The sequence below is a fragment of the Symphodus melops genome (assembly GCF_947650265.1).
Source record: "Symphodus melops genome assembly, chromosome: 9".
NCBI classification, from domain to species: domain Eukaryota; kingdom Metazoa; phylum Chordata; class Actinopteri; order Labriformes; family Labridae; genus Symphodus; species Symphodus melops.
Genome location: NC_136699.1, coordinates 7,187,097 through 7,211,222, shown reverse-complemented (window position 1 = coordinate 7,211,222; position 24,126 = coordinate 7,187,097). Strand labels below are relative to the sequence as shown.

Genomic DNA, 24,126 nt, shown 5'->3' with positions numbered 1-24,126 from the left:
GCAGAGTTTTATAGTTTCTCTGAGTTTTCCAAACAACAAACACAGAAACCTCCTGCTCCTGAATCTTCATCTGCCTGTGTCATCACTTAACTCACCCCAGACTCCATTTAACCTCTCGTACCACAGAGGTTTCTCAGATTCGTCGGCGGGCTGTGATGTCAGTGTGTGGCCTGTTTCAGCGCTGTCCTGATTCACGGCCTCCTCCACGGCCTCCTCCACGCCGTAAATCTGCCAAACTACCAGAGCATCTTCATCCAAAACATCTCCCCGACCGGCCGCTCCGTCTGGACGGTTGCCAGTGATTTCAGGTCTGTAGAGATCATTACAGGTATTAGTTACCCCCTCTCCCCCCTCCCTCATTAAACATGCTGAATCCATTTGTTTAGCAAGCAGCTGAGGGAGCGATAGAGAGCTCACCGGGCCGGGGATTGATTTATTAACGCTGATTTCGGCCTCAGAGACTGTCCTGATGATGATCGTGTCTCTTCAGGAATTTCAATGCAGAGGATGTAGATTTTCATCACCTGCTGAAGATGAACTTTAATGGATGATAATGTGAAGGACACAGAATAAATCCATTAGTCAGAAGGACAAATATTTCTGCTAAACTTCCAAAAATGTACGGAAGCCTAACACTGCCAAAGAGAGAGAAAAGAGTCAAAGTGTCCGGGACGTTCATTTTTATTTGTTGTTTTTTGCTCTTTGTTTGGTTTTGGTTGTTTTTATCTGTCTGTAATTTAGTTGCTTTCGTTGCATCGTTAATGTCACGCATAATTCCATCAGAAAATAAAAAAGAAAGTTAATTATGGAATAAAAAGTAATAATATGTGGTAAAAATGTAAATAATTAAACATAAAAATGTGTGACACTTTTATTAGAATTCTTCTAATATAAATAAGTTTCCATTTAATTTGATTATTCGGTTATTAGAGGAGAATTTTCATTTGCTATAATGTAGCTTATTTGCGCATTTTGTTGTGAGTTGACTTAGTTTGTGTAAGTTATAAGTTCTTTACAATAATTGTCTCTAATTAATTATTCCCTTGCACTTTTGTGGTCGGTTTTTGGCAGGAAAGATCATCTCTATAAATCTGCCATTCCATCTGGAGAAGGAGTTTAGTTTACATTACATGTATAACAATGTGTTACAATATGTTTTAGTTTTAAGGTTATATTTATTTGTATGCACTGTTTTTAATTGTTTTGGGCAGTAAAGGTCTGAATTACGAAAGCTGTTTACAGACAGACTTTATAATCATCTCATTGATATTTAATTATTTTTATGTGTGTTTTATAAGCACTTTTTGTCTTCCATATAACTGTGCAGGTTCATCTTCATCACTTCTGCACATAGATTAATCATTTTCATCGATGTATTTTTGTCACCAAAGGTCTTCCGTACTGATGTTTCTTTTTGGAGAAGGTGTTTACAGTTTGACTTAATAATATTTTCATATATTTAGTCATATCTTGTCGTTTTGTAGTTTTTTATTTTAGGCTGTGATGGTCTTTGGTATAGATCCATCTGGAGAGGGTGTTTACAGTGTGGCTGTCAGGAGAGACGGTTCGACATGAGCGATGAAACGTTATCTGCATGCTGCCTCCACAGATGTTTGTGCGATATTATGTTGGAGGTGCCCAGCTGTCTCTGCTGATTCTCTCTCCTCTGTTTCAGGCTCAGCTCTCAGATATGTTTTATGATGAATCTACATATTTCCTCTCTCAAAGGGGACACACATTATTGGGAAGCACTCGATCTCTGCCTCCATTTCCTGTCGGCCGTAATAGCTTCCAGGTGAGAGGTGTTCCTGGGCCTCGCCTGGGGATGCTTATTAAAACTGTTTTCCTATTGATACAGTTGGTTTGATACTTACCAGGTTTGACAAAGTAAAGATCTCATGTTTGGCGTAATGTTACAAGGGAAACATAAGTGAGTTATTTGGCCTCGACGTGCTGGAAAGGCAGCGTTGTTAAAGCGCAGGCCCTGAAACCTGAAGCACGTCCCTCGGCCACATTTGGTTTTCATTATTTTTCAGCTTCGAAAAATTTAACAATAGCACCCAGGGATTAAGTCATGGAGCAGGTCGCAGCCAAGCCAAACATCCTGCCTCCTCCAGAAAAATGAAGACAGATGAAGAAGGGAAGCAGGTGTAAAGTGTCCTCACCGGGAGGTGTGCAGGAGTCCGTCCTCTGCAAACATCTCACCCAGGAGAAAGCGGGAGGACAAGGGGGAGGAAATAAAAACAACAGTTAAGGACGTTTTCTATATTTCTGCACAGTCTGTTTATGGGAACTGTTAAAGGATCTGATGGTGTGTTTAATAGGAGGGGAAACAGGCTGCGCTCATTTCTATTTATTAGCCTGGTGTCCTGTGTGAGTGTTATACCCTTCTAGTATGAAGACTAAAGAGGTGGATGTATGCTTAAAGGTGAACTTTGAGTTTTGGTAGAGAAATGTGAAAGTTGGAGAAGTGCGCAGGTTATGTGGTATATGTTCATAACTCTTAACACAAACTGTCCTCAGAGGAAAATCTGGTCCCTGTAACACTGTTTAAAGATAAAATGCTACATGAAAGGTTGTGGTGGGAGGTCCACAACAGTGAAAGCGTAACTCTCCTGGTAGCTTTTAAGCTCTAAACAGTGTTCAGGGACCTATTGTATCCTCTGAATAGAGTTTTTGTATTTAGTTCAGAAAACATAGCATACAATTCGTTCACTCAAATGTCACTATTAAAACTACATAGTGCACCTTTAAAGATGGCAATGATCAAAGCATTAATTACAGAATTAAAGCATTAAACCCCCCATACTTTAACTTAATATTTACTTTATTATCCACATATTGTTGTTTTTTATTTTGTTGGTCTCATGCATGACAGAAATGAAAAGGTAGAACGCCTGGTCGAATTTAAAAATGAATAAATAAATGAAAAAAAGACTGTTGCCATCTCATTCAGTCGTTCATAGCTGCAGGTTTAACACTTTGGGGGAGTGGAGAGTGTCCTGGCTGATACATTGTTGTGTTGCTTATGTTGAACATAGGATTGCTGCTCTCATATATACAACATTTTAGAGTGGGGGTGTTACCCCACTCTCTCTCGCTCTGGTTTCCCTCCTCCCTTTGCCTGCTGCATGAGTGCAATCTGCCTTGAGTGGGAGGAGTGGGATTTAGAGGAGCAGGTAGAAGAGACACCTGGGAGCTCTGGGGGTACATCCGATGTCTCTTTAGTTACATGCATGCATCCCTCAGTTGCTTCCCTCACTTGTGTCTTTGTCCCTGCCACCAGAGATGCAGATGTGCAAGGAAATGAAGCTGAGGAGAACCAGAGGGAACCAGGAATATGTTTCAAAAGACCCAAGACGTTCTTTTATGCATCTGTATGCGTGCGTCCATACGGAAGTAATACGAACGTAAAATAAAAGCGTCAGAGTTGTATTGCATTGTATTGTATTGTATTGAACAGATGCCATTGATAGCATCTCTTAGGAGTAGTGTGGTTGTGCAATATTTTGATCTCATATGTTGGCCATGGCAGGTTAAACTCACGTATGACCACTCAACTATGGCAAGATGGAACCACATTAACATGCAGAGGCATGAGGATGTTAACCTGCAAAGGAGGATTGGAGGCCGGTGGTGTTAACACTGCTTATGTAAGCCACACTCAGCTAACCAATTTGACATTGTTTACCCACTGATGCTGTGATCCCATGTCAAATTGTTTCATGCTTTCAATGTTATCGGTGTGTTTTCTGAAATCAGTTGGCCAACAAAAACCCCTAGTTTTTCGTCTCCTCTGGATAAAGAAAATCCTGACCTGGTTTCTTCAGAATATTCTCTATTTGTTCAGAGCCAAGGTTTAGCAACACATGGTTTCGATGGATCCACATCAGATTTCAAATCCTGATCCAGATCCCTGTCCTCTTAGGAAACTCGGCTGGCGAGCGTGAACCTTTGGACAAGTGATTAAACACGCCTCCTCCTCCCGCTCCAAGGCGTGTTGGCAAGAGTCTTGTGTCATCGTGAGGGCTGGGCCCCAGGCGCTTCCTGTGAGAGATGACTTACAGTCCCCCCCGTCAGTCCACACACACACACACACACACACAAAACCTAAAGCTGGGCTTGCAGTCATATCTCGATGACATCATCAGCGCACAGGAAATGGTCTAATTCTTTACCATCTAAAGTGCAGATGTACGGTGAGTGGTAATGACATAATGTCACTAAACTCTGCTCCTCGTCCAAACTAAACACACCTGCACTCACTGCGTTCCCCCTCCTCCTGCCTCTGATTATAAAATATTCAAAATATTCATGAAGCCAAAACATCAGCAACACAGAGTTGTAAAAATTCTTCCTGTGGCTCTCAGCAGCTGGTGAGAACCACACGTCAGTCCCTGATGCTTTGGAGCACTTTATAAACGTTGTTTCCCCTAAGTTTATACTGTATACTGCGATGTGCAGATGCATGAGGATGTTAACCTGAAAAGGAGGATTGGAGGCCAGTGGTGTTAACACTGCTTATGTAAGCCACACTCAGCTAACCAATTTGACATTGTTTACCCACTGATGCTGTGATCCCATGTTAAATTGTTGATTGAAAGCAGGGACCACACCTTCAGAATAAGGGATTTGGGAACTTGTTGCAAATAAAGAGATGCACATTAACTACTCAGTAAAACTGAGGCAACAGATTGCACACATTATTATTAATTAAATCTAACTTTGTTAAAAGGTGAGTTAATGTAACTAAAATCAGTTGCTAAAGAATAACCTGTTTAAATTGAGTATATTCAAATACAGTACACAAACAAATTAACCGAATTTAAACAAAAATATTAAGTAAATATCACACCTACGATGGAGGGCCGGCGGGGAGGTTGGAGGTCGCGACGACTGTAAAGAACTTAGATGTTACTTCAACTTATCACAGTTTACAATAGATACACTATAGATAATAAAATAAATAAATTTAGCACTTTAAAGATTTATAATATCAGTGCAACTAAGAATACAACTTCATTATAAACGCTTGAAATAAAGTTAGTGTTATTTGTAAGGGCAATGTCAACATGAATGCTGCTACTGTCAAATTGAAACAACAACAACAACAAATAAATAAACTGTAAGGTGACCCAAAGATTCCAGCTCAAAAGATTTTGAGTAGTAAACAGACATAGCTTAGAGTCTGCTTCAAACTAACTTAACTTTCTTTTGAGTAACTGACCCTTACCAAACATTAAACCATCTGAGATGATAGAGACGGACTAGCTTTGTCGCTGTCAATATCGGAACATATGGGCGAATACAAATTTGTTTTTGTAATAATACTGCAAATTTTGTTTTTTAAAATAAAGATGTAATAAAGGCAGATTAGTTATAATTTAAATAAAGTGTATTTGTATACGTTCTCATGTGCCCCTATATATTTCTAAGTATACATACATTTTTCAGGCAACCTAACATGAGTCCTGTCTGCCTCCTACTCCCACCAGAGGGATGATGCGAGAGGTCGCGATGTATTTGTATACATTCTCCTGTGCCACTATTGCGACACAGTTATTAAAACAGACGTGTATGAGACACGTTGTTTGATTAAAAGAAAAAACAATTGTAAATATACATATTTTTATGTGTACACAGAAAAAAATTTTGCGCGACCTCTCCTGACCCCGCATCACTCCGCTCTTCCTCTCTTCCTCTCTTCCTCTCTTCCTCTCTTCCTCTCCCGGTTTAGAGGAAAATTTTGGGGAAAAAACCCCCCCATGAAAAAACCTATACAAATATTTCAACTTTTTATTTTACTTGTTTCTTTTTAACAGTTTAGATATTATGCCCAATTGGAATTGTGCTTGTGAACACACACTTTTCCAATTGGGCATAATATCTAAACTGTTAAAAAGAAAAAAGTAAATATGACATAAAAAATTGAAATTCTAAATGTACCTCTTGATTCATTGTGAGATTGCAACAGTTGACAAAACACAAAATAAACACTAGATTGAAAGATTGTTTTTAACAGTTGAAAAAGATTGCTTTTAAAATATTTAGACAAATACATTTTGTGGGTTTTAACTAAACAAAAATTCATTTTACAAAAAATATAGCTTAAAAGGTATTTTAATTGTTTTGTAACCTTTTAATACAAACAAAGATTTAATAATACAAAAGATTTAAAGACATTTGGCTTGTTGGCTTGTGAATCAATTCAGTCCGAATAATGTCTCACCAATAAGTTTGATGATTCCTTACCAATCAAGGAGTGAAGGCCAAGCTTCTAGGCTCTCAACTAATTTGAGAGTCCGGGCCTTCCAATCTTACATCCTCCGGATCGGCTGTGAATTCGGACCGTAGTGACCACACCCTAATTTCTAATTCACTATGTATATCCCACTAGTTACCTACTACCACCCTTTGTTCCCATTATGATTGACACTGACAGTGTGATATTTACACAAATTCAAGTCTTCCCTGGGAAGTCTCTATGATGTCAATATACACGTCAAAAAGTTGTCATTTGTGTGTCAATCTGCCACCCTTTAACACATTTCATGAAAAACAACAAATCCTTACCTGTGCTGTAAGGGCCATCGCCTCTCTCTATGTCCGACCATCAGAAATATGCCTGCTTAGATGAAAATCCCCATCCTCCTTTTACAGTTAATATTCACAGAATCTCTCTCTTTTTCAAAATTATATTTTCAGGCTTTTCTGCCTTTATTGTACGAGAGAGAAAGTGGATAGATACAGATATCGGGAGAGAGGGGAATTTTATTTAGATTATCCAATAACAGAAATTCACATATCAAAAGGTTTTCTGCTCACCTTTTAGTTGGGGGGCCCCTGAATCATCTGCCGAGATGTCCGCCAACTCCACCGCACATGGTCCTAACTTCAGACTCGTCTTGTCAATCAGACATCACATCGGGGTCACCAGTTGAAAGATTTTTGGGCTGTGTCGTCTCATCTGAAATAAAATAGAAAGCTTAAAAGTCACTAAAACAAACAATTCACAATCACAGAGAAGAACCACTTGGACATGTGGGTACATGTATTTAGTATGGCCTTAAAGTTCACATAGATAAGTGTTTGCTGACAGGCCTATCCACATCCTTCCTGCATTGTAGCTCAATGGTTGACCCTTTTCTGTGCCACCACAAAGACATCGGAAACTTCATCTTAAAAAAAACGTGGTGGCCACCAATGAACCCTCTATGGAGCTACAGCACAGGTTGATCATTGAAAACATGTTGTCTTTACCAGAACTTGGCTTCTGTGATGTTTATAGGACCTACAGTATATCTGTTGGAGATTGATTTCTCTTATGCGACCACCAACATAAAGTCTAAACATGTACAGACAGCTTTCTGTGTTTTTTCAAGTGTGACTGAGTCAATGTCAATAATGTTTCCATTTAGGAAGTAAAGGGCAAGAAACTCTTCATCATCGAAGCACAGGTGATGCTAAGTAGCTAACTGTTTTGGTTATCTATGCAGCAAAAAGAATTTATAAGCATACGCCTGTCTGGGTTTTACATGCTTGGTGTTACTTATCATTTTAATCTTGGAATTACAGTTAGGTTAGTTTTTTGCCTATGTTGCCCGTTAGCTTTCCTTTTAATATTTATGTTATTGCCTTATAAGCGTACAAGTCTTCTAAATCATCCACATGACTTTTCTTACCATTCTCACCGTGTTTTTGACAAATCGTCAGCTTCTCTTTCCATCTCAAACGAGAACGAGAAGAAGTCCTTACAAAGCGTTTCAGAGGCAGTGATCCATCAAAATGTGTCCAAATTGTTAACAGCAATGCAGCACTTCTTCTTCTCCTGCTGAATATGAGTTGGTTCAAGTTCAGCTATTCTACTGTGGGGGAATATCACTTGGTTTTGGTTCAACTTTGTCTGGCAGACACAGCAGGAGTTTGGCGGGGGTCTTGCAGTCTTAGGGAGGCGGCTCGAGGTTCTTTGCAGCCTTAGGCATTAGCGCTCCTCTAACGACTGCTGTGTTTTTAACAAACTGATTTCACTACTCATCAAGGTTGGTGCTGACGTTGGAGTTAAAGTTAATTGTGCCTGTAATGAAGCTTTAGCAGGCCAAAACTCTGCCAACTCCCCTCCCATCTCACCTCAGACCCCCTGTCTCTGCTGCAGCCTCTGATACTGGACTGTTCTGGTCCTCCTTGATGAAATCCAGATTTCCTGTTCAGGACTGCAGGTCTGATAAAGAGCACCGCCGACCTCTAGACTTTCAAAGCTCTTATCTCCTCATGAAGGAAAGTTTCTTTTTCATCTCTCTTAGACGAAAACAAGATCTGGACGGAGGAGTCTGCTGAACAGCCAGTTGTGTTTAGTTTTCAGAGCTGCTCTTTATTTAAAGGTCTCTAACAAAAACAAGTAATCAGATGAAACTACCAGTTATGCTATTGATCTTAAACTACTCTCAAGAAATCAGATAATTTCCTGAAAAAATTATAATCTGGATGAAACATTAAAACATTGCAGGTAAATAATATAAAATCTTCTGGAGGCCATCTTGTTCCAGTGATGTTATGTTTGCGTTCAGTTCCTAACCTTGCCTCTCTTTTTTAGCTGAAACATAGTGTCTGCATTTGCATGTTAGTAAACTGCCAGCATTCATCCATCACAACACAGTCCGATGCAAAGCATGTAAAGTTTACTTGGCTTGTTATTTGGCCAGTTATTTTTTTGCAACGTACAATTAACTAATATCCAACAATATTTATTATTTAAATAAATAAATCCCAATTCAAAGTTCAAACTAGCTTTCAAAGCTTAATTTCTGGACAAGCTGCAACCAAAAAGAGTTAAACAAGCTGACCTGACTGAAGGGCAGGCATGGTGCAGATATTTGTTAGGAGGCTTAAGACCTGCCTCATCTCCACCTCATTTGCATTTCTAGCACGCTGCCTGCCAAATGTCCCCTGCAGTCTTAAATAAGTGACATATTATTTACAGATTACTGTGTGTTAATTGTAAGTGATAGTTTTAGTTTTCTCGTGATGCTAGTGTATATGTTAATTACCTAGCCTGCATGTTTACTAATTTGATCCATGCTACTTACTTATGCTAACTTACTTTGCTCTTTTAGCTTCATCATGACAAAAAAAAACATCGAGTTCTAGCCAATGTGAAGCAGTGAAACATCTGTCACCTGTTTATGATACTGACAGCACAACTGCTTTTAGCGCTGACTATTTGGACGTTTGAACATGCTCCATTACTTCCTACAGATCTTACTTCAACTGAAGTTTCATCTTATGACTTTCTACACTTTAAAAGACAATTATATTTTTGGTGTTAATTATCTGTAAGAAGATATGCAAACAATTTATTTCATAACATTTTAGCTTTCAACTAAATGCCACTACAAAACAAAAACATGTTAGATTTCAAGCCAAATGTAATCTTTATTAGACTGTTTCTGTACAAAAAGCACTGGATCACAGGAAAAAACTGAACAAAATTAAACAAAAAACATGCATCTATTTACAGCATGGCCAGAGACAGAGAAAGAAAAGCCAAGGATTGTTTCCTCCCCCGGGTTGTATTCTAAAGACATTAATTAAACATTGTGCTTTGATATACTTTGATGATATATTTCATATTTCACAAAGATGCAGTACCTCTGCCCTCTTTCACATTGAAGTAAAACATCGAAGAAAGTATACTTTGCAGTTTTTAAAACCTCGGCTGAAAATCAGGACGGTGAGAAGCAAACTTTCTACAACTTTGACCGAAAAATAAAAAAATGTTAGCAAGCTGTTAGAAAGGATGGAATACAGTTTATGTTGGGTGGCTGTTCGCTCTGCAGGCTGTTTCATTGTTGCTGATGACTGAATGGCTTGTCCTGCAGACACTGGACAGACGCATACGCCAGCATGACGGCGTCTGTGTGAAGCTGAGCAGTGATTGCAGGTTTCTGTCAGTGCTGCTTGATTTGCATAAAGTGAAAAGTTCAGTCCATTTTAAACCTCAGGTTCCTGCCCATGCCTCTGGTTTTTATGTCATATTAAATGATTAGATTTGAGGGTTTTTTTCCTTTCAGGAGTGACAGGATGTTAGATGGTTTTGGTATCTTTCAGATTAAAACTTAACATAGGTTGTAAAAAGCTGGTTTTAGTCTTTGAACTCATTAAAGAAATAGTAGATTTTTTTCATAGTTGTCAAGAAAATAAAAATGTTTCTGTGATTTTAAAATGTTTCAAAATCACACTGAACAGAAAGAAATGTAGATTTTTCAACAGTTTGATGACTTTTTTTTATTGTGACAGATGGATTTCTTATATTTTTTGGAAGATTTGTGCAGAAGCATGTTTCATTTATAAATAAAATAAAATAAGTACTTGATCATTATCTTGGAATTACGAGTTACGATTTGATAAAATGATCTAAAGCAAATCTGCCCAAGGAAGCTTCTTCATCTTCAAATCTGAGCTAATAACGAAAACGTTCTGCCCTTGGGAACCTGAGGGGCAACAGTTTGGTGCAAAACATAAAAACTTCTCACAGATTGACTGGATTGTCAAACCCTTCAAACAAACTTAAATCAATCTAAGTTTGTTTCTGCAGAACTTAAACTTTGTCAAATAAAAGAAAAAACACAAAGTGTGGTCGATCATAAGGCATCAGACGCAACTTTTTGTTCTTCAACTTTCCAAACGTTTCCACGGCAGCGTGGAAGACAAGCTTGCATTTCAGAGCAGGAACACAGTTGCATAAGTAAACAATCCAGATTGTGTGTAACGACGGGTACAGCACCATCAACAACAACACCAACATTTATGGAAGTTTCCTTGAGATCGATGACCCAAAAACTGGTGTTCAGGGTGGTTTTTAAAAATCTGCTTCCTGTTTTAAAATCGCACAATCATTCTCACCAACAAACACAAAGACACTGATCGCGTCTAATATTAAGATGGATAAAATATCGTCTTTAAACACCAAAATTGGTGCAAAAGTAAGAGTGGAGGAATATTATGACATTATAAGCTTCTGAAATATAAAAAAATTCACATGACAAGGATTTCTGCCATTTCAGAACGACAGAAAAAAACCATATCGGTGCATATCGTTCTAATTTTCATCTCTTTTTTTCTTATTTTTTGTTTGAGCTTTTTTGTTTTTTCCGCTAAGATGCATTGCTCGTAATAAGTGCCCCAACAGAAAAAGTAGTGCATTAAGAAATAAGCATGATTATACATTTCACAATAATACACAAAGGACGAGAATAACCAGGGGAAACACAAATGATGCTGTTTACAAAAAGTTAAATATTGTATCGGAAAAAAGCATTTTATACAAAAGTGATGAAAGCGTTTTTTTACGTCCTGCTTTCAAAAACAGGGTGACCATGTCGTGACGTTTTTTTGTTTTTACAAAAAGGTTTAATCCTCTCACTTGTTCACTCTTTTTACAATATCTAAAAGGTATTAAGACATCAAATGTGTTTACATATATATTTGAGACTATCATCCAGGCCTAAATCACGAAAAGAAACTCCCCGAAACATACTTTATAAATACATATAAAATAAGCACAATCAGAAGAAGAACAAGAAGATTGGTACCTAAATGTGATTAAAACTGCGGCAAGCTTCTTCGGGTTAAAATCTACCACTTGACACACCTGAAAACAGAACTATTGAACTGGAGTTGAAAAGAAAACAGAAATAAAATGAAATAAACGTTGGGCTGCCTGGACTTTATTCAGTCAAATGTTACTGTAACATTTGTTCTTTTCTCGTGGACGCGTCATTTGTTTCTACAAAATAATTCATTTTCCTCCTTTTAGAATATGAGACACAAACATTGTTCAAAGCTATGGTACAGAAAAGAAATGCTAAGACATTGTTTTCATCAGAAGGTCTGGTTCTCTGGGGTTTGTGAGGGAAAAAAGGGGGATTTCTTATTAAAAACCAAATCTAGAAACCGTCTGACGGTTCACCCAGATTTGAAAAAAGGTTTAAAGTTTTTAGTATTCCTCCTATAAGGACTGGGTCCAACTCACTTGGTTCCAGCGAGAGCTTCTGATCCAGCAAAAACTATCAGAGGTCTACAAGTTTATTCAGTTCATTTACTGAAAACAAACACTGAAAGAGTGAATGCTTGCAGTCCTTTGCCGAACACCTGAAGAGATTTTCTTATAGTTGTTGTTGAAAGCATGGCTGCAGTGCTCTTAATGATATCCTTTACTACTGATGGACTTGATCGATTCCCTCATTAGGTGGATTGATCATGCTGTTTATAAAATGATCAGACAATGCTTATCAAAATGTGTCCAAAAGATACAGTATCTCTCGACAGCTGAAAGCAGACCATGTTTTTACATTATTTCGTGACTTAGACTGATCTGGACATTTACTTCTGTTTGAAATTAACATTAAGTTTTGTATCTTTGGTGATCGATTGTATATGTTCATGAATATATTTTCTGTGTGTTTTACAGAACAGTTCAGACATATGCAGCAGATTTCAGTACAGTCTAGGTGATATTGCTGCAACTGTATGTTCTGTTATCGTCAGATGTTAAAACATTCAGTAATATGACATTTTTGTATCTTTGGATGAAAAACGTTAGAAAATCAGAAAGTCTTTTTTTTGTTCTGGTCTAAGTTTTGGCTGCAGCAGTCTGATTCATGATGGTTTGGCCTTGAACATGACTACAGTCCAGGCCCTGTTCTTAGTTTAGTCCCATGCAGAACTCCATTAACAAAAAGACAAGGTTCAAAAAGTCTGCTCTGCATAATACAGTACAAACACATGAACAGTCTTGTTCACAAAGTTTGGGAAAATAATGGAAGTCAATGGAGACTTTACTGGCTGGCTGACCTCTGGGTTTTTATTAAATGCAAAACAGTGGCCCTTTAATTCTAACCTGGTTGGTGGCTTCAATCCAAAGTGATTTTAGCTTACCTCTGTGATGTCATTGCTGCGATCAGAAACTCTCATTGACCACGCCTCCTTTCTGTCTCACAGTGGTTCAAACTGATCTAAGACATGTCCAGTCTCACAGACTTCTGAAGTCAAACTGTTTCATATTCACACATTATTACTGCAGACGCCTCCCCCTCTCCTCTGATGGAGCAACACTTCCCCGTGGACCCGCTGCAGACGTCTCAGAGCACACTTCCTGTTTGTTGTTGGGCGTCTGCGGCAGCTTCAGAGATTCAGTCCCACGGCGAGCGCAAAGAGGACAATGATGACGGATGTTTTATCCTAATCCACAGAGGGATTCTGGGTAAATTTGGGTCCGGAAATTATGGGAAGGATTGTTCGTTGCTTTTGTTGTTTGTTTGTGGCGTTTCAAGTGGGCGGGGCCATCAAAGGTGGAGGGGTCTGACAGAAAGAGTCCTCCTCACATGGGGGGCACGATGAGACCAGCCATCGCTGTAAAACCCAAGAGACAAAAACGAATACAATCAGATCGACTGTTAGAGGACGACTTACACAAACTTAAAACATCGACCATGTTACCCAACAAATAAATACAATCTGTGGCTGTCCGCTTTTTAGAACAATTTTAATATGATATTTTATTTCTTTATTTTTCTTTATTTGGACTCTTTAACTAAATACCTCAGCCTTATCGTGATTTTTCTCTTCAGTGAGTTTTTTTTTCTCTTTTTTCCAAATAGGAACAATAAAGTATTGAAATATTCCAACAGGCTGAAGAAAAATTGTTGAAACTTTGTTCTGGAAACTTGCTGAATTATTAGATTATCATTCATAGTTCAGACTTAACAACAAACACTTTATATGAATGAGTGTGTTTGATAATGTGTGCCAGAAGTTATGGATCAACTTTGTCCTCCTCCATGTTTCTAACATCATCATTACAGCTGGAGTTCTGTCTGCCTTCGTGTCCAGTTGGGACAGGTGGACAGTAGAGGGCGGGTGTGCTGACAGGTGGGAGGGGGGGTGGGATGCTCACCCTGGAGGCTGCTGCCATTGGTGGTGGTGCAGGTGGGGGGCGGGGAGGTCTGTGGCCGCACGACGGGGGCGAAGGCGCTCTTCTGTTTGACTGCAGAAACCATATGGACAGGAGAGAATGAATACGGAGCAGAGGAGGAGGAGGAAGGGGGGGGAGTCCTACAGGGGGAAGGAGGGAGCGAGCAGGCAGACGGACAGAGGAGGTGAGTGATTGGATGGAGATGAGGTGGATCATGCAGGAGGATGAAGAGGAGGAGGAGGAGGAGGAGGAGGAGGAGGTCCTGCCTCACACCGGGTCGAGCTCAAGCTCAGAGCACACACACACCTGGCAAAGTTGATCCATAACTTGAAGGACTTTTATTTTGAAATAAACCAACCTGATCCGACCTGAGAACAGCAGCAGCAACGTCTTCCACACACACTCTGTGCAGTCGTGTGTGTGTGTGTGTGTAAGTGTGTCTGTGTGTCAGTGTGAGGACAGGTGTCTCCCACAATCACCTGAGCTCCTCGTGTGTCCTCTGAAGCTGAACTTCTGATTTGATGAACTATGCAACAATTACAGAAATGCACTCTATTGTTTGTGTTTGTTTGTGTGTGTGTGTGTGTGTGTGTGTGTGTGTGTGTGTGTGTGTGTGTGTGTGTGTGTGTGTGTGCGTGTGTGTTTGTGTGTGCAGGGAAATCAAAATACTTTTTAATACCAGATGTTTTAAAATGATAAAATAACTGTCTTCCAACAGGAATAAAGCTTTAAAAAACTTCAGCTCTTCAGTCATAAACTTAACCAAGATAGAGCGAGCTGTCTTGTGAGACCTATGTTGGAAATATTTTTGTTTTGAAATGTTGCCAACATATTTTTGTCTGAAATTCTTGTGCATAAAAAAACAAGAAGTTACTGAATATTGGATATCTAGGACTTTTGGTTACCATGGCATCAAACAGATAATGAAATTATTTGATTTTTACTAGACTTGTATACAAGTTTAAAATGATGTTATTGTGACAACCCAAGTATGTACAGTGTTGAAGAAAGGGTTGGTGTTGTGAGCCTAGCTTAGCATAAACACTGTGAGCAGAGGGAAACCACTAGCCTGGCTCTTTTAGATTTCAAATCAACACTATGGGAAACTTACGTACCTTTTATGTTCAAAATGTTACATTTTAATCTCACATGAATTACATGGTTTGAAATTAACTGGTTTAGCAGCTGTTTCAATGCAGCAAATCCATTTGGTGTTTGGTGCTTCTATTAATTTCTGAGTGTTCCTCAGGAGACTTAGTTTGCTTATTTGTTAGTGAAATTAAGTCCTTTTTCTACTATCTTTTAGACTTTTTATGGGTTTTTTTTGTCTTGAATTGAAACTCCAATTAAATCTCTGAAAAAAATAATAATAATCTGAACTGAAGTTTGTGACATGATCAACACCTCCAGAAGAACTTCTAACTATTTTTTTAATTTTAAGAGTTAGTTTTTAAATTTGGAAACAGATAAATATATATTTGTGGCACTTCCACTAAAACTCCTAACACTTCATATGATTTCAATATCCCTACAATAAGAATGAACTCTGTTTCTGTTTTCATTGTGTCACTTATAAACATTAAAGGAAACATGCTATCAGTGAGCTTTAAAAGTGGAGGTCTGTGTTTTATTGAACTTTAGAAAGAGCTGAGGTAGCTTATCCCTCCTGCCTTCAGCGTTAATGCTAAGCTAAGTGAATAAACCCAGTTTCAAACACAGACATGAGACAGACGTCCACCTGAACGTTTGGATGAGAAAGAGGAGAAGGTTTCAGAAAAATGCTGGACTGCCCCTTTATGAGCAGAGCGTGTACAGAGCACAGTGAGTCTGTGGATGATTCAAGGACGGAGCTAAAATGTAAAATGAAACGGAGGAATGTAAATGTGATTTATCGCTTCATGCCAACATCTCTCCGTCTGTCCTGGATCGCTGCTTTTTGGCTCCTTTCTGTTGTTTTTCTCTCTTTTCTAGCTGATATCGATGGATCGGGCCCAAAGCATGGGTGAGTGAAGGATGCAGTGAGGATGTTAGTGAGTTAGTACAGCAGGAGGAGAAAGGGTGAGGAGGGGGAGGATGGGCAGGGAGACAGTCTGAGGAGGAGGGAGGAGGTGAACAATGCATGGCAGTGTTCTGTCCACACACACAAACACACACACCTACCACACACACACACAAACACACAGTAGTAGCCTCAGTGGAAGGAAACTGTAGCTCAGCCAGGCGAGTTGTGAGCCCACCTTTTGTTTGGTCGCCAGGGACGACAACATCACCTGGCAGGGAGACGCAGTTAGAGCTCGATTCCTCCTAAACGAGTCTCGCTGAGACTCGCTCGACTCTTTGAAACGAGAGCCAAAACAATGGAGCGCTCCCCGCGGGCGACTTTCGACTCCACCGTTCTCCAAAAACACACCTGCTCCTTGCAAGCAGCCGCTCCGACTCGAGGCGAGTTAATCAAAGTTTCAGAGCAACAACAGGACCAAAGACCAGGAACTACTGAAGCATGGACTCGTCTCCTCCTGCACAGACTCCCTTTATTCTCGCTCATTATTCAGAGACACTCACCGCCTGCTTTAGAGCAGCAACCTGAGCAGGTAACTGCAACCTGCTCTAAATCAGGTCAAAATACAATTACTTGTTTAAATGGGCTTCACTTTAATAGAAATCTATCAAATATAAAACACCAAGATCAGGATTTAACAGGAAACACTAATAATCATTTTAAGAATCTGCAACTGATGTGTCCACCTCAAATCAATATTTTTTATTGTTAATTACTCTAAGATTAAGTTTTTATTCCAATCAGAACCTTTGACACAAAAAAGAAAATGCTGATTCCATTTCATCTGCATCCATTTTATATCTGCAGACATCTCGAGCGAACAATTAACCCCATTTTTAGGGCCAGAAACAAAGTTTGAAGCAGGGTGAACATTTTTCTTAAACCCTGACCGTATTTAAGAGAGAGGATGCTGAGCATGAATGCAACATCAATGTGTTTCTAAGCACTAAGTTTGTTTTCCACTCTAACATATTATCAGTGCACAAGTTAACAGAACGTAAACAATCAAATGACCTGAAATCCCTTTATACTCATATTCTTCAACTGAGGTAACAAAAATAACCCAGGCCTGAAACTTCAGTTTCTACCGATAATAAAATTGCAAATCCTTCCGAGCCTTTAATGAAGATACAAAACATCTCTTTTCAGTTTATACATAACAGCTAAATGTTGTTCAGTTAAATGTGATTTTAACCTTCAATTGACAAGTCGGCAGCTCCTATTACTTTAAATTCAAATAAAAAAAAGTGCTTTAACATCAACTAAAACTTAAGCTAAAGGTGCAGATTAACCTTTAAAAGGTGCTTCGTTAATATTTAATCTGACACTGAAAGACTTGAACCCTTTCAGATCTTCACTGACAAACATACACCACAACTGAAAAAGATTAAACAAATGATCTCCTCTGATCACTGACACTTTACTGCGTCTGCTTAACTTAAAACCTTTATTCCTTCAGTCGTGACACTAAAAAAGACATCTTAAAACCCCTTCAGACTGCTTCTATTTCAAAGTCTTCACAAACAAGAGATAATCATTATGAAAGATCGAAAGTGTGAAGTTGAAATGTTCTGTGTTTATAGATTAGACCTGCTCCTGAATGTTTACATTTCAGAGTTCGCCTCTGAAAGTAGCTCTTACGGTCGTTGATAATTGGTGCTGAACATTTCACTGTGTTTGAAGAAGTACATCAATCTTTGACAGTTCATTCACTCTCAGTCAGTCAGACTCGTCCCTCCTGCTTGCTCGCTGCTCCTCAGATGGATGGGTTTCACTTTCATAAATGTCGATTTAAAAAAAGACTCACTTGCGTAAGCCGAGTTGGCGGATCCGTTGAGGAAGCTGGGGGACCCGGGGACGCCCAGGTTGGTCATCCCGGCTCCATATCCATTCATGGTGGACGTGATGGTGTTGTAGTTGGACTGCTGAGGCGTGGAGCTCGGCACGTAGCCACGAGGAGACACGCTGTTTGAGTTACGGGAGTAACCTGTGAGGAGAAACCACAGACAGGGTCAGTTCTTCTTTATCTGTTTAAACAGAATTTAAACAGATTCTACACAGATGTGTGGACTCTCTACTCGAGGGTCTGGATTTACAACATGTGGAAAGTTCTAGTTTCTGTTTGTACAACATGTGTCGTCCGAGTTGTATTGACCAATTATATATAAACAGCAATTGGTGTATGGAGGAGAAACAGCCTGTGTGGACAGCAAAAACAGGAGCTGCACAAACCATGCTATTGACAAACCAGCTGACTAATTGATCTCTATAGAAATATATCTGGATATAATTAAGCTGATAATCCGCTATAGATCATATAGATCAAATATTTGCACTTGAGAAACAAATTAGTTTGAAGTAGGTTTCCCGACTTTACCTGAGACACATCAGAAGTGATCGATTAGTCCTCCATTCAACAAACAAACACTGTCAAAGTTATTTACAGACCTGACCACGATTGATTTTTTACTTTGAACAATTCTGCATCATGATGTTGTTGTTTCAGCAAACTTCAGACTTGTAAATACAGTCAATCTTTTTCTGGTTCATACAGCTGAAGTGACCTGGAATGAAGGTGCTTCATATCTTTACTGTATATCGGACGGTGATGGACGATTACTGCTAAAGGTTGTAAGAGATTGTGTTTTGTTCAACCTGGTATTATGTTCTGATATGTAACCAGACTATGAGGGAATAATAAACATTTCACAATCTCGGATGAGTTCCACAAAAGGTGGCGTTACCTTCATCAATAAAAAATGCTCGCTGAAAACTCTTCTGAACTACTCGACTCAAATCTGGCCCCAGCAAAAATATACAATTAAAACCAAGGCAAAATGAATTCAATGTCAAAGCATTTACAAAAGCTGCAATCAGGTGTGCTTATTTCTAAATGATGACATAAACAGCTGGAAATCCGCTACTGGGTCATCTTTTTTTGGGTTCTGACTTCAGTTTGGGTTCAGTGAAAGATACTACGAGGTTTTCGAAGGCTTGGGATTTTTTCTCCTCCCAAAAAAGTGCGACATGTGGATGTAACTTTGAGGGGCTGCTTTGTTTCAAATGTTTTGGGGGCACAGAGGAGCCTTTTTACATAACACTCTTCATTGGTGATGTATGCACTAATTCCCATGAGTATTTGAGCCCCTCCAGCCCCTGAAAAATGATTACATTTTTGTTACAAATAATCATAAATCTAAAGATTCTAATAGGCTGAGGCATGTGTTGGTTGGCTCCTCACTGTGACCTAAGTGATGACATCATCACGCCTGTTAAAGACCGCTCCCCTCAGGCAAAGTCCTGCCATTCCTTTCTCACCTCTCTGCTTCTCTGCACTTACCTTAACACCCCGTCCTCCCCCCCTCTATCTCCCCTCGGCTCACGTTGATTGACCCTCATCGAGGATGCATTGAACACCGATGTTCCCTGCAGCGCTCAGCCTGACCATTGACCCCCTCAGGAGGCTCCCAGGTTCCCACCAACCTCAGCCCGAGCATGCTCAGTGTAAGTCAACAGTGTGCCAAGTAGCACATTACCTCCTCCCTCCATCAGCCCTCCACCCTTGTCCACTTTCCCCCACTTCCTGGTTCAGGCCAACGCAATTCCCAGCAGGAACATGTGATGGAGCGCTGCCCGGGGAGGAGGCGAGGAGCGGGAGGAGGGGAGGAGGAGATGGGAAACACATGTGGAGGAGAGAGAGCAGGGAGCGGCCGAGCTGCAGCACGTCACAGAAACAGCTAAATGTCACCATTGTTCTTCAATAACAAAAAATAAAAATGCTTCACAAACGCTCGCTGTGTTGAAAGTGTTTGTTTTGGTGTGTATGTGTGTGCGTCCTCAGCGGCGTGGGAAGGAGATCGGATGCAGATCACATCCCTCAACCTCACAGAGACTCAAACTGAAACATGTGTGGCTCAGAGTTCAGATGTAGTTTGAGCTGCTGATTAACACAATGACTGACAGTTTATTTCACTGAGTAAACGTCACACTGTGAATGATCCCTGCAGGTGGATCAGCAGCGTTTAAACCGCAAAGTGTCACAAGCTGGTTCCTGACTTAATACTGGAGTTTACTGCACAACCTGAACACATCACGTTCCAAAGCGAACAGCACAGCTGCTGAACCAGAATAAAAACCTGCAGGAAAATATGACTTGTGTTTTTTATTGACTATCTCAAATGTAGATGACTTTTTTGGACGCTGTATTCACCTCATAGACTTAATCTCTACTTTGACAGGACAACCATAAACCACACTGACTAGGACAAATTGTGTTTTTAAAGTTTGAGTGATGTTTTTTTCTTGATCTTAATTAAAGGATTGTAGAAACCTTGTACTTGTAGTTTGTGCCTGACATGATTTTGGGCTTTAAAAATAAAACAAACTTGACTTATATGATGATTTGTGTCATCATAGAGGCCGTAATTACAAGCTCAACTAGTTACACATCAAAGAAAAATGCCCAATTACTTTTCTTTTTGGTGACGTCCATGTCGTAGGCGTCCTCCACAGTATAATTGATGTTTTTGAGAATATATTGAGGCCAAACACGGCATGACATCAGTGTATTTGTCCCTCTGATGGTCAAACTGGTTTTCATGTTTGGAATCTGTTTGCTGCCCAAATATGAGAATGTCACATTTTGTGTTCATGTTGTTTTTTCTAAACGTTCCACTTGATGATTTCTCAAAGTATTGGCCATTTTTCTAGGACATATCTGTAACTCAGCAGGTAATTCCTGTTTTGTTTTTTGGGGGGTTGTCAAGGGTCTAAATGTCTAATGTTTTAGTTTTGCTGCAGTAGATCTGTTCAGCCTGCAGCAGTGGATCATGCAGTAGGGGCTACAAAATATTTCTGGTTGTTTGCAGAAGGTGATGAAGCTGATTTCCCTTTAGAGAACTCAGATTTGTCAATATCTATTTACACATCTGTTGGCTGATATATTTGGACTCTCATATTTGAGGTTGTCGATACTCCTCTTAAAGGCTTGTAAACGTTCCCTCTGTGTCTCCACCACCTTCACCTGCAGCTGTCACAGAGAATCAGAGACAAACTCCAGAGAAAGAAATGGCAGAGAAAGCTTCAGGAGACGATGTGTCACTAAGCAGGACGAGCTGCTCTGCATTAACGCCGTAAATTACTCTCCTTGTCCGCCTGATAAGGCCTGGGATCGGGCGCCGCTGTTTTTATTAATGTTTTAATCATGGTGGGTAATTGCGAGGGGGCACAAAGAGCTGTTTCATACTACATGACGGCGGGGAGGCCGGCGGTCACATCCTCGGTGTAATGTTTCCGACCGGAGAGCTCTGGGCACATAAACTACCGAGTTATGAATTTTCAACAACTCGTTTCCCATGACCTCATAGATTCCTGAAAGGTGTTCGCTGCCGGGCCGATGGGAAAAGCAGACCGTGGTGGAGTGGAAGGGGAGGAAGGGGAAGGAGGGGGAAGACAGGGGGTGTCCGGGGAGAAAAAGCAGCTCGATCTGCTTCCTGTCGTCGCGTGTTCATGAGCGGTTTGCTGCACGTTTTCCGGAGCGTCACTGACAGAAACAGAAAATACCTCTGACAGAAAACACGCAGCCTCTGATGGTTATATCCTCCATGTTTAACTCAAGCTAAGCTTAACGCAGTGTGTAAGTCTTTTACTCTTAAAGACGTTTTAAAAAAAATATTTTGTTTTTTGGAATATTATGTAAAATGTCATGTCATGACCTGGTCACAAATATGTTGTCTTTGGTTCTTGTGTTTATGAGTCTCGTTGCATGTTTTACGTTTACATATAACTTGATATATATTTGAATGTTCTGTGTGGTTGTCAGTTTTCCTCAATGCCTGACCTAGTACGTAGATTTTTATGTTAATTTAAGCTCTGAAAAACTGTACATGGATGTTATTGATTTTTTTTTATTGCTTAATCAAAATGTCCTCCTATACGCTTGATAAATATTATAGTTTGACAGACAAATCTGATCATCCAACAAGCAGCTTGAGATCATGAAAATACCCTCAGCTGGATGTCAGAACAAAGTAAGGACATAATGGAAGAGAGAGAAAGTATAAGTATGTTTTTGAGAAAAACTCTTATCACAGAGGAATGTTGTAACGAAAGAAAAGCTGAGAGTCATCGGAGACAGAAACAAACGACAAAGAAGAAAGAAGGAAGAGAGAGAAATGAAGAGTCAGGGAGATGAAAACATCTCCCTGACTCTGTGTGTGTGTGTGTGTGTGTGAGTGTGTTCTTTATGACAAACATCTTTAATTTTGTGAAGCTGACGTCGACACTTTTCCGACAGGTGGGTTGTTGTGTCTCTGCTCCTCTGAGATGAAGAGAGCCGTTTGGTCTGTGAAACACGGCTCAATTCTTGACTGCTGCATGGACTCAAGTGAACTGGGCTCGACTCAGTCCACTGCCCTTCGGTCAGCTTGCTTCTTGAGTTTCATTCATGTGACAATCCACAGAGTGCGATATCGGCTGTCCAAGGGATTCGCCCCCACACACTCACACACACACACACACTCACACACAACTAGAGTATTTGATATCGTTGCGGCCCGAGCAGATCGGATCACACTGAACACACCGCATGCCACTGGAACATCTGACAAGATCATCTTTAAAACCACTTTGATGAAGACTGTTGGAAAGAGAGACTCTAAGCCCAAATCAGCCTGACGATCTTGAAGTGTGTACCACACTTGAGTGGATTCTATAGATGTACTTCGTCCTGAGACATTTCAACTAGACTGGATATAACTAGACTGCTGAACTACAATGGACTACAAATGGACTGTTGGTGTCCGCTGAACTCTAAAGAACTCAGCCAGGCTCCACTGAAGCCTTTTTAACTCAGCTGCAGTCTACTCAAATTCAACTGGACCATACTGGACCACTGTGAACCAGCCCCAGAGGATTGTAGGTAAAGTGAGCCCTCACCCTGGTCGGCCTGCGAGGCCTCAGAGATGTTGACGGCGAGCTGACTGCTAAACGAGTTCACTCCCATCATCCCCGAATGAGCGGCTGAGCCGGTGAGAGAGGGCAGCTGGTTGTGGCTGCGAGGGACGCTGTAGAGCGCCTCGGTGAGGTCGGCTGCCCGCTTCAGGATGATCTCCTGCAGACCAGAGGAGACAGGAAAGGAGAGAAGGATGGTCATTGGGAGAGATGGAGTTTGAAAATTTTGTTTCCAAGGTTGAACAGAAAACTGAATCTGGGTTTGTTTCAAATACACGAATACACAATACAAACTACACACAAAGAGTCTGTAATCTCCGGTAAATATCTAAGGCAATTATTTTAAATAATTTATTTCATTTTAGAAAGTGCTTAATAAATAAAGTATTATATAAGAATTAATTATATTGACTTTTGATATTTCCCTGGTAAACTACACACTCTGTTGTATTTGTGATTCAGGACAAATAATGTTCTGAAAACTCTGACTTTGTTTATTATGACTTTAAAGCCTCACTTCAAATAATTCCTCCTTTTAAGAGATGTTCAAAGAGTCTGAACACGTCACATGAAAAAACTAAAACCTGTGCTTATTTCAACTTGACAGCTCACAGCTGAAGTCGAGAAATAATAAACGTCATCAAAACCACAGAACTGTGCTATTAGTCACTAAATAGAGTGAATATAGATGTTTTTCCTGTGGGTATATAAATCAGTGAACACACCATGTTGTGGTAACTTCAAGTGGTATTACAGAGGATGTCAAAGGTCAGAGTGAAGCTGCTGACTCACCTGGTTGTTGTGTGGCATCCCGTAGAGAGCTTCAACCAGGTCGGCTGCTCGCTTCAACAGAACCTCCTAAGACACAAAGAAAGAGAATTCACTATTAAAGCAGAAATATCATATTCACATTTATTACGTTATATTCAAAGCTTAAAGCTTATTTGAGCAAATGCTCTCATGTTTAATAGACTGGAAGAAAAAATATTCTAATTACAACAGAAAAAATATTTTTTTTATTTTCCAGGATTTCTCAAATCTGTCCAATCAGAGCGTGCCTTTTAATTAAGTTATTTTTACTTTTATACTGACATTATAAAATACAGTCTACTCAGTTTAACAACCGATAAAAATATCTTTCTGAAAT

The 24,126-nt window shown here is 39.8% G+C and overlaps 1 protein-coding gene across 3 annotated transcripts in view; it reads right to left on the bottom strand.

Moving 5' to 3' along the window:
- Nucleotides 1–9,415: 9,415 nt before the first annotated feature.
- Nucleotides 9,416–24,126, bottom strand: part of LOC306829065 (transcription factor COE3) — a 121,368-nt gene continuing 106,657 nt past the window's right edge. For 2 of the 3 annotated variants that reach the window (XM_079351911.1, XM_079351909.1), the window contains 5 exons: nt 23,772–23,837; nt 22,965–23,139; nt 17,836–18,015; nt 13,952–14,041; nt 9,416–13,407 (listed from right to left, as the gene is read on the bottom strand). In XM_079351911.1, coding sequence (XP_079208037.1) covers nt 13,376–13,407; nt 13,952–14,041; nt 17,836–18,015; nt 22,965–23,139; nt 23,772–23,837 — 543 coding nt within the window. In that variant the 3' untranslated portion in view covers nt 9,416–13,375. The remainder of the gene's footprint in view (nt 13,408–13,951; nt 14,042–17,835; nt 18,016–22,964; nt 23,140–23,771; nt 23,838–24,126) is intronic. The other variant, XM_079351910.1, reaches the window with a different exon arrangement.